The sequence below is a fragment of the Bos taurus genome, chromosome 3 (assembly GCF_002263795.3).
Source record: "Bos taurus isolate L1 Dominette 01449 registration number 42190680 breed Hereford chromosome 3, ARS-UCD2.0, whole genome shotgun sequence".
NCBI classification, from domain to species: Eukaryota; Metazoa; Chordata; class Mammalia; order Artiodactyla; family Bovidae; genus Bos; species Bos taurus.
In genome coordinates, this window is record NC_037330.1 from 67,219,343 (window position 1) to 67,234,783 (window position 15,441).

A 15,441-nucleotide genomic window follows, 5' to 3' on the forward strand; every position below is an offset into this window, starting at 1 on the left:
TTCCATTCTTTCCCATACTTGTTTCAAGACTTCTAATCTTCCCTTTAGCTCTTTGGACATTTTAAATATTCCTTGATTAAGATTTCTTTCAGATTTTTCTGTTCTGTCTAGTCCTTGGGGTGTGAACCCTTCATTTGTTTAATCAGCTGGATTTCATGCTATGGTTCATTTCTTGGTGCGGTGTATAACTTTAGATGGTGAGCTCATTTTTATAGTGGTTGTTTGGCATTTGCCTCTGCTGAGATCTTAAGAGTTAGCAACTTAAAAGGCTCCAAAAATTCATCACTGAATGGCCTGTCTTTGGAGACTGAGGATGGCGGGTGGCAGAGTGCAGGTTTAGGGAAACTGCCCTGAGTTCACAAGCTCCACTGTGAAACTATTTGTGTAACTGCATGCAAATTACTCTTGGAGTCTTAATTCTCTTATCTATGAAATAAAGATAGTAATTCCTATTTCCTAGAGATGTTGTGGGGAATTAGCGAGATAATCAAGTTAAGGAACTTAGCCCAATGTTTAGTATGTATGAAGTGCTTAATAAACGCTAAAAGATATTTTAAATACTTGTCAATATCGTCTCCTTGCTTTGTGATGTAAGGGAAGAAACTTAAAGCCTGTGAAAATAGTTTCTGAATACGTATGTGAAACAGAGAAACAGCCATTACATTTGGACACTGGTCAGATCTATTTCATTAATTTGTGACATGTATTAGTTGAAAATGGGGGAAAAATCCAGGAGAACATGCCCACTTGGCTTTCAGCCACTGCAGAAGAGCATTGGTGAGAGGTGGATGAAGTTTCAGACAAGATGATTTTTAAAAAATAAGGCCTAATTAGAGAGTCAGATTATTTGCCAACTATTTTGGATCATTAAAACAGGGCAGGAAGAAGAGTTCTTGTGCTGAGAAAAAAATGACCCAGATAAATTTCTTATCCAAATAGAAAATATATGTGACTTCTTGGCTGTGTTGTCCTTGGTCAGCAGTCCCTTTTAAAGGTTAGAAAAAGAAAGCAGGGCCTGGAGTCTGTAGGCAGTGGTTAGTAAATACTGGGCTTATCATTGGGAAGAATGACATACAGACAAATTCTTGGGCAAGAGAACCTCGTGTAGCCTTACTTCTAGCTCATATGACTTCTGACCACAGATCTTCCCTTAATTAATTGCCACTTTGAATCTGTGGATAAAAGAGGGTTAGAGGGCCAAAGTTAATGAATAAAAGCTGTATGATTTATCATGGAACAGATTATTAGTTATGTGTAATCATTTCACAGAATGATTTGTAATTCTAATTTTCATGAAACACTTATAAAGACCAAAATTAAAAACATTTAAATAGACAAATATTTTTAGATTTTAATTACCTGATCTTCATAATCAGATCCCGTATCAATGACCTCTCCAGTGTCCAACATCATCGAAGGATCAAGGTCACTTGAACCTAAGATTAGGAAAACAAATGTTACCTGATGGATGGAGGTTGTCTGTGCATGTTTCTAAAGTAAACTCTCTCCCACGAGGTTTCCATATTGTCCTTGTGATTATATTAAATTCTCCAATGTTTTTAACTCTTCCCATCTGCCAGGTACTGTCTGGTCTGCAGATGGAAAATGTAACTGTAACTGGGCAGGATCCTACAGGGCCTTCCCAAGACAGACCCTTCCTCCTTATCCTCTGCTCTGGCTTCTCTCTGAAGTACCTAAATATTAGTATCTGATGCACATTTCCTGAGTTGTTTTACAGATGCTAAAATTACCACCAAATGGAAGAAATTAACTACTTGATGATTGTGAGCATGTAGCCCCCAGACCTACTGTTGCCTAAGGACTGATAATGTTAACCACTGTAACATCACCCAGTTACCTCACCATCAACCAATCAGAGAACTGGGGATGAGTTGATCACATATGCTGGGATGCCCCTCCCTCATCTGGACTTTAAAAATGCTTGGCTGAAACCCATAGAGGAGTTTGACTTTTTGAGCACTACCTGTCCTGAACTCCTTGTTTATCACCTTGCAAATAACATGGCACTTTCCTTCACCACAAACCAGTGTTGGTAGATTGGCTTTACTGCACTGGGGGCAGCAGACCCAAGTTTGGTTTGATAACAGATATCTAGACACTGTCTCTACCCTTAAGAAGACAGTGATCTTGTAGAGAAGATTAACTTGACAACAGCAAGGTTCAGAGACCAAAAGGAAAAAGCTACTAATTCTGACTAGTAGTGGAGGAGGTGATGAGGTAGGATTCTTCACAAGGAACTAGTTTGTGAGCCCAGACTATGAGGGTGAATAAGGGTTGTCCAGGAGGAGAAGTGGTTTAGGGGTGTGCAACAGTGACTGAGGAGGAAGGAACAGGAGCAAAATACAGTGGGAGTAGAGCAAAGGGTTCCAGAAAAAGAAGGGCTGAGTTTGCTCACTTCATGAGAACCTGATGAGCTTTTCTTCCAGCCCTTGGATCACGTTAGTCCCTGAAAGTGGGAAAAATCAGGTTAACTTAATCTGTTAATACAGAGTTTCTACCCCTAGGTACTACAGGTTACACTGAATTATTTATCCATTAATGACCAAGGCTTACACTTAGGCCAGCAATTTTCATAATGGGGCTCCTGAAGCACACTTGAGTTATCATCCTCATCTAACAAGCCTTTCCTGCTGGGCAATCTATATTACCTAACTAGCCAGAAAGACAGAATTCAGTGCTGCCCATGAAATGCTACGGACCTGTGAAGAAACCAACCACTCTGCTTCACTGTAAACTTGTCCTTGCAAAATAACTCTTGTTCAGAACATGCAATGAGTAATGTTAAATGAAGATGAATTTCTTAAAAAAAAGTGTCAAGCATCTCACACACTTCTCAGATATAGACCTCTCCTAGAGATGCTACTTCCATATTTTCTTTTAGAAAAAGAACCAAGGTATGTCCCCACACAGTCTTTCCTCATTTCTTCTTCTCTTCTCATCATTACCCCTGCTGTTCACAGAATTGACTACTAGCCCACCATCAAATCAACTAAATACTAAACAGGAACACCATAGTTTATTGTGTCTGTAATTAAAAAAAAAATTGAAGTACAATAAAGATTTTCAAAATGAAGAAGGTTGACCCATCAAATCATTTTGGAAAGGAACCGTAGAGCTGCCGCATATAGTTGAATAAATATGTACTCCTCAATTCTTGGTGATACCCTTGGCAACACGAGTGTTAAAGTGCCTGTAGGGGTGATATGGAAACTTTAATTATATATATGATTTTTAAGTAGAAGATGTAATTTTCCTATCTTTGTTCTTTAAGCATTTTTCAAATAAAAATTTTGTAAGGTGTATCTTAGGGCCAAACTACTTGGTGTCTCAGGGTCCAGCTGGAAGACCAGTTTGCACTTTAGTGTTGGGAGGCAGTAAAGAGCTCAGGAATAAAATGTATACTTCTCTCTGATAGGATCATAGACATTTTAGAATTTAATATTTCACAGAATTCTACTCTGTCACTTTAGAAAAGAGGAAAATGAGCTGTGGAGAAGTTACATAGCTTGGCCAAGGTCATGCAGAAAGTGAGTGAGATGAAGAGAAGTCACAGCTCCCATTTCTAACACAGGCTACTGACTCCAAGTTGCAAGCAGACACAATCCCAGAGGTTTTGTATACATGATCTTCTATTAAAGTGCTCTACAGGGGAGGACCCGGAGGAGTGTGCTGTCCCTTCTACATTCTGAGAAAACAGAAACAGTGAGTGATTGATGATGAGATGGGTCACTGAGTGGCTGCAGAAATGGAAGAAAAGAAAGTGGAATAAAGGGGTGTCTCTCCAGCTCGTGAAGGTCAAGGTGGCTGCTACTGACAGCTTTGTTAAAGGCAATGCCAACTTTAATTAGCTTTTGTTACTTCCACAACATGGAAATGATTCACGACTGACTAGTGGAAGTGGGGATAAGTATTTAGATGATACCCTCCCCTTAGACTTTAAAGTGGTTCCTTTGAAATGAGCAACATGACCTGAACACAGAGGCTCACTGAATAGTTAGCTGCTTCAGTTCCTGTGTCCTACTTATTTAATTAGAAACTGTTCTTTTAGTTGTTTTAATAATCTACAACATGAAAGGGTCTTAAACAACCCAGTCAACAGAGATGTCACACATTAATATTTGAAAATGGAACAAGATTATTAGAAAACTAGCTTCATCAATGGGAGAATGAACAGTCTTTGTTTAAAAAATAAACAACTCCTGCTCATAAGGAAGAAAAGATTGGTTTTCCTAATAAAATGTTTTTAACAGAAATGTTACTGTGTCATCAAGGGATGGAATTTCTTGACGTGTTGTTGCTCTTGGAAACAGTACTAATAGATCATAGAAGGCAATAGACAGGATGTCATTATCTGCTCAGATAATGATTGAATAGCTTTCATTTTCTTTTACTACTGGTTGCTTGGTTTGCTGAAAATGGTACCTTTAATAATAGTTTAAGGCTTGACATACAAAATAGGGAGGTAAATATAACCATATGTACACACTTTGCATCTTTCACTGGACAATTTAACACATAAAACAACTACAATGATCTTAATACTCAAAAAAGACAGCAAAATCAGGACATTTTGTAAAAGGGGTAGTATGGCTTTCTTTTCCCCATAATTCGAATTTCTAAATTACTTTTCAGATTTAAAAATATCCTTCCCATAGATAACAAAGGTGTGAGCTGAAATAGAACCCCCCAGAATCACTCACTGTCACTAGCTTTAGATGTAGAACGGTCTTTGGAAATGTTGTCCCCTTAAATTTAATTGAGAAGAAGATACATTGGCTTCAGAGGTACTGGAAAGCTAAGCATACTGTGTTCTGGGACAATGGTAAAGATGTTTTTCCTGTTAGTGGATCTTCAATCTGAAGTTTTGGGAAGACCCTCCTCTCAGTTTGAGTACCAAATAGAGGGAACCTCCTGCAAGACTGGGATTTCTGGGCAGTGATGGGAATCTGTAGATAAAAGTTCCTCTAACACTTCTCTGAAAGCCAAAGAATTGATGCTTTTAAATTTTGGTGTTGAAGATTGTTGAGACTCCCTTGAACAGCAAAGAGATCATAGCAGTCAATCCTAAAGGAAATCAACCCTAAATATTCATTGGAAGGACTGATGCTGAAGTTGAAGCTCCAATACTTTGACCACCTAATGGGAAGAACTGGTTCATTGGAAAAGACCCTGATGCTGGGAAAGATTGAAGGTGGGAGGAGAAGGGGGAGACAAATGATAAGATGGTTGGATGGCATACCGATTCAAGGGACATGAGTTAGAGCAAACTCTGTGAGACAGTGAAGGACAGGAAAGCCTGGCATGCTGCAGTCCGTGGAGTGGCAAAGAGTCAGACATGACTGAGCAACTGAACAACAACAATGAAAAGATCAGGTATGTTAACTAGTTGGACCACAGTAATCATTTCATGAATCAAATCATCATGTATATATACATCAGTTCAGTCGCTCAGTCGTGTCTGACTCTTTGCGACCCCATGAATCGCAGCATGCCAGGCCTCCCTGTCCATCACCAACTCCTGGAGTTCACCCAAACTCATGTCCATCAAGTCAGTGATGCCATCCAGCCATCTCATCCTCTGGCATCCCCTTCTCCTCCTGCCCCCAATCCCTCCCAGCATCAGTCTTTTCCAATGAGTCAACTCTTCACATGAGGTGGCCAAAGTACTGGAGTTTCAGCTTTAGCATCATTCTTTCCAAAGAAATCCCAGGGCTGATCTCCTTCAGAGTGGACTGGTTGGATCTCCTTGCAGTCCAAGGGACTCTCAAGAGTCTTCTCCAACACCACAGTTCAAAAGCATCAGTTCTTCAGTGCTCAGCCTTCTTCACAGTCCAACTCTCACATCCATACATGACTACAGGAAAAACCATAGCCTTGACTAGATGGACCTTTGTTGGCAAAGTAATGTCTCTGCTTTTGAATATGCTATCTAGGTTGGTCATAACTTTCCTTCCAAGGAGTAAGCGTCTTTTAATTTCATGGCTGCAGTCACCATCTGCAGTGATTTTGGAGCCCAAAAATTAAAGTCTGACACTGTTTCCCCATCTATTTCCCATGAAGTGATGGGACCATATATATATATATATATATATATATATATATATATATATATATATGTATGTATATGTATGTGTATATATATATATGTATATACAATCTTTTAATTTCATGGCTGCAGTCACCATCTGCAGTGATTTTGGAGCCCAAAAAATAAAGTCTGACACTGTTTCCACTGTTTCCCCATCTATTTCCCATGAAGTGATGGGACTGGATATATATATATATATATATATACACACAATTTTTTACTTAAAAAATTTAAAGGAATTGAAAGTCATTCACACTTCATCATTGGAAGTGATATGGGAGCTGTGGAGCAGCTGAGATTATGTAGAGAGAGGATTCAGAGAGAAGGAAAGAGCCAAGGCACAAGACCTGGGGACTGATGAGTCACAGAGCAGAACCCATGGACATGTTTTCTTTAATTCACTGAGTCACTGATGTTTATCAGCTGGGAGATTTTACCTACTGGTGCAGGCTTCTGATTTCTCTGGAAAGAGAGAAGGATCCAGAAACACTGGTCCATTCTTTAATGGTAACAATAGTCTGTCTATCTGATCTAATCCCTTGAATCTATTTGTCATTTCCACTGTATAATCATAAGGGATTTTATTTAGGTCATACCTGAATGGTCTAGTGGTTTTTTCCCTACTTTCTTCAATTTCAGTCTGAATTTGTCAATGAGGAGTTCATGATCTGAGCCATAGTCAGCTCCCAGTCTTGTTTTTGCTGACTGAATAGAGCTTCTCCATCTTTAGCTGCAAAGAATATAATCAATCTGATTTCGGTATTGACCATCTGGTGATGTCCTTGTGTAGAGTCTTGTGTTGTTGGAAGAGAGTGTCTGCTCTGACAAGTGCATCTCTTGGCAAAACTCTATTAGCCTTTGCCCTGCTTCATTTTCTACTCCAAGGCCAAATTTTCCTCTTACTCCAGTTATTTCTTGACTTCCTACTTTTGCATTCCAGTCCCCCATAATGAAAAGGACATCTTTTTGGGGTGTTAGTTCTAGAAGGTTTTGTAGGTCTTCATAGAACCATTCAACTTCAGCTTCTTCAGCATTACTAGTCGGGGCATAGACTTGGATTACTGTGATAATGAATGGTTTGCCTTGGAAATGAACAGAGATTGTTCTGTCATTTTTGAGATTGCATCCAAGTACTGCATTCCAGACTCTTTTGTTGACTATGATGGCTACTCTATTTCTTCTAAGGGATTCTTGCCGACAGTAGTAGATACAATGGTCATCTGAGTTAAATTCATCCATCCAGACGGAGGGGGAAACTGGGTCTTGTTCTGATGGGCGGGGACATGCTCAGTAAATTTTTAATCCAAAGCTATGGTTTTTCCAGTAGACATGTATGAATGTGATAGTTGGACTATAAAGAAAGCTGAGCACCAAAGAATTGATGCTTTTGAACTGTGGTGTTGGAGAAGACTCTTGAGAGTCCCTTGGACTGCAAGGCGATCCAACCAGTCCATCCTAAAGGAAATAAATCCTGAATATTCATTGGAAGGACTGATGCTGAAGCTGAAATTCCAATACTTTGGCCACCTGATGTGAAGAACAGACTCATTGGAAAAGACCCTGATGTTGGAAAAGATTGAAGGTGGGAGGAGAAGGGGACAACAGAGGATGAGATGGTTGGATGGCATCACCGACTCAATGGACATGAGTTTGAGTAAACTCCAGGGGTTGGTGATGGATAGGGAGGCCTGGCGTGCTGCAATCCATAGGGTCGCAAAGAGTCGGACACAACTGAGCAACTGAACTGAACAATAGTCTGGGGCTGTGAAGTGGCAGCCTCTGGTAAGGATAGGTTTATTTCCAGTTTACCACAGGCTCTCCTGGGAACACTTCACTCACCAGGGCTGTGACAGATAGAAGGGGTTTACTCTAAGGCTGAGTAGAGGTCTTGTATGTTTTCAGCGGTCTTGGGAATGGAGGGGGGTTAGGGAGTTGTGGCTGTGAACACAGACCTCTCTGTTCATAAGCTCAGAGCTGTAGGAAGGCAGGAGGGGCCCCTGGAAACCCCTGCTATGGGGGTTTCTTGGTGCACTCTACCAAGGGGACCTGAAGAGGATGAAGACAGAATTTACTGAATGTACTTTATACAGCACAGCTACATCACTGTAGGATGAGGCCACTTTGGAGAAATGCTACTTGAGAATCATAAAGTGCTGGAAGTTCTAAAGAAGGGGCAGTTTAAATTTTCTCCTCTGCTCTGCTGTTTGGAAATTGAAGGTATCTATCAGATAGATATTTGTTGTGAGAGGTCTAAAATGAATGTTATGAATTAAATATTAACTTAAAAACACAGGTGTCAAGTCTTCCCTGGTAGTCCAGTGGTTAAAACTCTGATCTTCAGTGTAGAGAGCTTGGGTTCAATCCCTGGTCTGGGAACTACCCTAAGGGTGGTCAAACAAAACAAAACAAACAAAAAACATAGGTCTACAACTTTTTTTGAAGCAGTGGTACTCTTGTTTACATGATCTGACATGCTTCTCCATATTCCTTCTTTCCTGTAACAGGCTATCTTTCTGTAAATATCACTGGAAAATCAGGCAGGGGAGTTTATATCAGTTTTCTGTGCTCTGTGGGTTTGCCCAGAAAGACTACTGCCTTGTCTTTAAAAAAAAAAGTCTTTCTTAAAACCTGTTCTTAGTGAGCTTCAAATACAGTTTAAAATTTTAGGTGTTTAGCCTTTTTCTTTACAGCCCAGAACTTTTGGTCTTTATTCACTGAGGCTGTAACTGAGAAGAAAGGTCAGGATTGAGACAAAGATTTGAGAGTCAAACACGTAGAAGTGATGGTTGAAACCATAAGGGACAATGAGTTGATGCAGAGAAAGTGTATAAGAGAGTGAGAAAAGGGTCAAGGATGGAACTGTGAGTACTGACTACTTGAGCAGATAGACAGTGTCAAACTTCTAGGTATAGAAAGAGAAGGGTCAGGGCCACAACAGGGGCAGTGGGTTGGAATGGGGGCATCTAGAAGACCCAAGGGGAGGATTTTTCCCTGGCGGTTCAGGAGAGACATATATGTGTTAGGGCAGCCTGGAGAAGTTGTAACTTTGATTGTGCTCAAGTTATGGATTAGATTAACTTTTAAAAATTATAGTAACATAGAAGTAGTGAGGCAATGGTACCCCACTCCAGTACTCTTGCCTGGAAAATCCATGGATGGAGGAGCCTGGTGGGCTGCAGTCCATGGGGTCGCGAAGAGTCAGACACAACTGAGCGACTTCACTTTCACTTTTTACTTTCATGCATTGGAGAAGGAAATGGCAACCCACTCCAGTGTTCTTGCCCGGAGAATCCCAGGGACAGAGGAGCCTGGTGGGCTGCCATCCATGGGGTTGCACAGAGTCAGACACAACTGAAGCAACTTAGCAGCCGCAGCAGCAGCAGAAGTAGTGAAGTGTTAGTTGCTTAGTCATGTCTGACTCTTTGCAACCCCCTGGACTGTAGCCTGCCCGGCTCCTGTGTCCATGGAATTCTCTAGGCAAAAATACTGGAGTGGGTTGCCCTTTCCTTCTCCAGGGGATTTTCCCACCCATGTCTCCTGCATTTAGGACAGATTCTTTACCATCTGAGCCTCTAGGGAAATCCCATAGTAACGTAGATCCTATGCTATATTGTGACTACCTGCTAATTTGCCTGTGCAATGACTGGAAGAAAGGCAGCAACCATAGGAACCAGATATATGGCTCTTTTCTATGTTGTTTTGTACCTTTATTTTTAAACCAGAAGGTATAAAGCTCTGAGGACAGCATCATCCTCACAACCTTACAGCAGTATGTTGAGCTCTGGCGTTACTACAAAGCCCCAGACACTTGGCAGGGGAGCAGGGTGTACTGTAGCCCAAAGGACATGATGACTTACCTGCTGCAGCCTCTTTGTTTGGAAATAACTTGCTGTCAACTGCCATGCTGATGTCATAGAACACCTCATCCTCATCTCGGTCGGCATCAAACTGGGAGAAATCAAGACAGACAAGTTGGGAGCATGAGAATACATAAATTAATTCAGTCCAAAATATAATGAGCATGCATCTCTAATGAAGGAGGACAACAGGAATTAAAGTCCTGGAGTCTTTAATCAGATATTTAGAGGATTTTTCAAGCCCAGACCTCATATCAAACAGAAAGGGGTGTTAGAGAGTAAGTGTGCAGTCACTTACGGTTAAGAAAAATGGGTATAATTTTCTTAATTTCTAAAACAAGCTTTGGAAAAATTAATAACTTGTGGCTTTCTGATTCTTAGTTTTGTTTTGAAATACTCCCCCATCCTCCTTCATGAAAATATTTCCAATCAACAGGGGGAATAGGTTTTCTAATTTGTTGCTACAAAAAGGAAAAAGAGAGAACCCTCAAACAAATTTTAGCTACTATACAAATATAGATGCTATTCTATAGGTATAGTCTATAGACACTATAGGTTTAGATGTAACAAAAATTATAGATTTAAATCTTGAAACATTTTCTAAAATTTACAAAATTTTAAACATTAAATGTGGCTACATTTTTAAATCCTATATTTCCCAAGTTGTTCAATGGTTTTTAGAAATTCACTTTAGTCTCTTTAGTTTTTTAAATTATAATTGATATACAATAAACTGCACATATTTAAAGTGTACAAAATGATAAGCTTTGACATCTGTGCACACCTGTGAAACCATCATAAAAATCAAAATAGTGAGCATCTCTATCACTCCCTAAAGTTTCCTTGTGCCTCTTGAGAATGCTTTCCTTCTGCCCCCTCATCAGATAATCACTGATATGTTTTCTGTCACTAGAGATTACTTTGCATCTTCTAGAATTTCAAGTAAAGGAATGGCACAGCTTGAAACGTTTTTGTCTGGATTCTTTTAGCACAACTGTTTTGAGATTTTATCAAGCTCACTCCTTTTCATTGCTCAGTAGTATTTCATTGTATGGATATACTATTTATTCCATCCTAGACGTCTTTTGGGAGAAGGACATTGGAACCCACTCCAGTACTCTTGCCGGGAAAATCCCATGGATGGAGGGGCCTGGTAGGCTACAGTCCATGGGGTCGCGAAGAGTCCGACACGACTGATCGACTTCACTTTCACTTTTTACTTTCATACATTGGGGAAGGAAATGGCAACCCACTTCAGTATTCTTGCCTGGAGAACCCCAGGGACAGTGGAGCCTGGTGGGCTGCCGTCTATGGGGTTGCACAGAGTCAGACATGACTGAAATGACTTAGCAGCAGCAACAGCAGACGTCTTTTACCTTGAATACTGTAGTTTTTATCCACAGATAGTTTATTTGAGTCTTAGAAACTCTCTATAGAGAGTTTTGAAGATATGAAATGCAAGGTTTTGAACATATGAAATACAACTATAATAACTTCTATAAATATTTTTGAGCTTTGTTCTGGAATGAATTTTAATTATTGGAAACAACTTGATCCTTTCAGGCCATGTGTCTAAGATTTATTAGACTTGACCACAGCAGTATTTAGTTTATGGTTAACTATTTCCCACTGTTGTGGCAAATTTTTTTCAAGTACTCTGCCAGTGCCTTGTGAATTAAGGGATTTTTTTCAGTCTGGCTGGTAGAAACAGGCACTCTTCTTAGCCCAGTGTGAGCTCCAGCTACTGTTCCTGCTGATCCTTTTGGGTTGTTTTTCCCTCAGCTTTGCGCAGTTTCCTCACATGCATGCCCGATTTGTACTCTGCTGGATCCTGCAGATCTCCAGAGTTTTCTCTCTGTGCATCTCTTGTATCTTTGATACTCTGTCCTTTGAACTCCAGCCACCTTGGTCTCTTGGGGGTCTGAGCTCCATCTGCTCAATTTGTGAAGTCCGCCATTCCCCCTAGAGCTTCCCTCTCCACGCGCTGTAGCCTGGAAATTCTCCAGTGGTCAGCTGAGGGCAATCACAGGGCCCATCACATGTTTCTTTTCTCTTGGAGATCATCTGATCGTCTGACATCACTGTCTTAAAATTGTTTTTTTAAATATATTTTATGTTTATTTCTGTTTGTTTGTTTCATGTGGGAGGTAAAATCCAGTCTCTTTTATTCCATCATAGCTTTTTTTTCTCCTCTATTTTTTGGCTATGCTGCATAGCTTGTGAAATCTTAGTTCCCAGACTAGGGATTGAACCAGTGTCCCCTGCAGTGTAAGCTCAGTGTCTTACCACTGGACCACTAGGGAAATCCCTAGTCCATCTTGGTTTTTAAGCTTAATTATTACCTTAAACATATCTGAAAAGATTTAAAAGTTTTATTCCTTTACATTTTCTTACTGAAGTGCTTCATTATTTTTAGTGATGGGAATTCAGAAGACTAAATTAGAAAGTTATTACCTAACCTCCCCTCACACAGTTAAAGCACACCTGTGTGATGCTTCAACATACTCTCACTGTGTCACATCAGCCCATGGGAAAGGTGAGGCAGATTATCTTGTTTCTATTTTACAGGTGAGGAAATATCTATGCAGGTATTATTACTTTCTCAAGTCAAACACCAAATATGCAGAAGCAGTAGGGCTTGAATTTAGGACAGTTGACACTTTCCATCATACTAGGCTACACAGGCTCATCATAGTCAGATAAACAGAGTCCTGGTACTCAAACAAGTGTTAACACAGCCTTTTGTCTAAATGCAAGAGGGAGAAAAGCATATGGTGGTTAGGCAGATAAGGCAAGATTCAGTTCAGTTCAGTTCAGTCGCTCAGTCGTGTCCGACTCTTTGTGACCCCATGAATCGCAGCATGCCAGGCCTCCCTGTCCATCATAAACTCCCAGTCCATCGAGTCAGTGATGCCATCCAGCCATCTCATCCTCTGGCGTCCCTTTCTCCTCCTGCCCCCAATCCCTCCCAGCATCAGAGTCTTTTCCAATAAGTCAGCTCTTCGCATGAGGTGGCCAAAGTACTGGAGTTTCAGCTTCAGCATCATTCCCTCCAAAGAAATCCCAGGGCTGATCTCCTTCAGAACGGACTGGTTGGATCTCCTTGCAGTCCATGGGACTCTCAAGAGTCTTCTCCAACACCACAGTTCAAAAGCATCAATTCTTTGGTGCTCAGGCTTCTTCACAGTCCAACTCTCACATCCATACATGACCACAGGAAAAACCATAGCCTTGACTAGACGGACCTTTGTTGGCAAAGTAATGTCTCTGCTTTTGAATATGCTATCTAGGTTGGTCATAACTTTCCTTCCAAGGAGTAAGCGTCTTTTAATTTCATGGCCGCAATCACCATCTGTAGTGATTTTGGAGCCCCCCAAAATAAAGTCTGACACTGTTTCCACTGTTTCCCCATCTATTTCCCATGAAGTGATGGGACCGGATGCCATGATCTTCGTTTTCTGAATGTTGAGCTTTAAGCCAACTTTTTCACTCTCCACTTTCACTTTCATCAAGAGGCTTTTGAGTTCCTCTTCACTTTCTGCCATAAGGGTGGTGTCATCTACATATCTGAGGTTATTGATATTTCTTCTGGCAATCTTGATTCCAGCTTGTGTTTCTTCCAGTCCAGCGTTTCTCAAAGGCAAGATTAGTGCCACCTTAATGCACTGCTTCCCACACCTGTAGACCATGGCTTCTTTTTCTTTCTTTCAAAATATTTGTCATCTATGATCAGTATGAGGTAAGCTCTACTAATAGAAGGTTTGTTTTTATTTTTCCTGGACTTTTGAAAGATGGGTAATAGCATGTTATTTTATAAATTAAAGCTTATGTTTTAGCCGCAGTACCCTAAAAAACAGAACCAAAGCAAAACTTATAGATTAACACTTTACTGGGGGCTCTGTGTGTGTGTGTGTGTGTGTGTGTGTGTAACGCCAGGGCAGTAAGTTTGAAGGAAAAGGGGAACTGAGACAAAGCAAGAAGCAAAGCAGATGTAAGGTGACATAGTACTGATCTGGGCCCCAGTTTCACAAGAAGTCACAGCTGGTCTCCAGAAAGACTAAATGGAACCAGTATATCTCAGAACAGTCTGAGGGAGAAGGAAGGGAGAGGCATATATATGCTGTCTTTTAGTTTATAGTCTTCCACTGGTCCCAGTTTTCTTTAAGAAGAGTTTAAGTTCTCCCACCTCTGGTTTGGTTGCCTAGACCCTACGGCAGCCCCTGGAAGCCAGATCACATGCTCCAGGGAACAGCAGAGTGTGTGGATCTAGAAAAGCTGAAAGGCACCAAGCCCCTGCAGGTCTGGTCTGGTTGGGTCCTGGGGCCGTCTCTGCATAGGCTCTCACCAGGTTCGAGTGAGGAAGCTCAGCCCTCAGTCCTGAAGAGGCTTGGCGGGGGCCGGGGGGTGGGTTCTGTCAGCTGCCCTGGAGGGCAGGGCAGCTGTGGACAGACAGTTCTCCATTCAATAGGCAACAGAGGCCTGGGGCACAAGGGCCAAGTAAGTCAAGGGAGGCTTGTAAACGGGCTCAGGCAGCTGAAAACTCAGCGAGACCTTGATTTGAATTTCTGCTTCCCTTGTAGCTGCTGTCTGACCTTGAACAATATATTTCCTTGTGCTTAGCATCTATACAGTGTGATTATTGTGAGGACTAAAGAGATGGTATATTTAACACACCAGTACAGACCCTGGACTGTACTGCGGTCCTTCATTGACAGAGTATTGTCTATACACCTTTGACTGCTTCTATACTTTGGACAAGGCAGGTGTGTGCTTACACACACACACACACACACACACACACACACGTACACTTTTTTTTTTAAACTTGAGGATTGTGGAATATGAAATACGAGTGCCTTTGAGATTTTCTAAGAGATAGCCTTCAACTGATTTGAACAAGGATATGTTTAGCTCTGGCACAATAAAGTGCTTAACTGTCCAATCCAAAAGGCAAAATACCCAAAGTAAAACATCTTTCATGAAAGCATTCAACAAATATTTGCTGAGTAACTACTATATCCTTGATAGACTCTTGAATTGACCACTCCTAAGCACTTGGATGATGAACAGGGAGCCCCAAAGAAGGAAGATGACACCCACATGGCCAACTCAACTCTAGGATTATGCAAAAGCTGATGAAGCCCAGTGACTTCTGAATCAGGACCACAGAATTTAACCTAGATTTTCTTATTTTCTGTAACATCCCACGTTGGCAGCTCCAGGACTAGAATAGGACTCTTCTGTCTAGCTGTTTGGCAAATAACATGGCATACTGATCTTGGAGAGCATTCTGATTGAGTACTATCAGGACAGCTGCTACTTCAAGGAAAAGGTCTTCACGAAATAATAACATTCAGTGTTGGAGAGGTTGTGTGTATGATGAGTAGAGAACTGGCTTTTCAATCATCAGACATTTTATCTATTATTTGTTTCTGCACAAACCATACATATCAATGGTTCTCAACCAGGAATAAT

At 40.9% G+C, this 15,441-nt stretch overlaps 1 protein-coding gene across 3 annotated transcripts in view; it reads right to left on the reverse strand.

Moving 5' to 3' along the window:
* Positions 1-15,441, reverse strand: part of AK5 (adenylate kinase 5) — a 259,132-nt gene that overhangs the window by 120,804 nt on the left and 122,887 nt on the right. For all 3 annotated transcript variants that reach the window (NM_001083757.1, XM_005204415.5, XM_005204414.5), the window contains 2 exon segments: positions 1,360-1,436; positions 9,967-10,057. In NM_001083757.1, coding sequence (NP_001077226.1) covers positions 1,360-1,436; positions 9,967-10,057 — 168 coding nt within the window.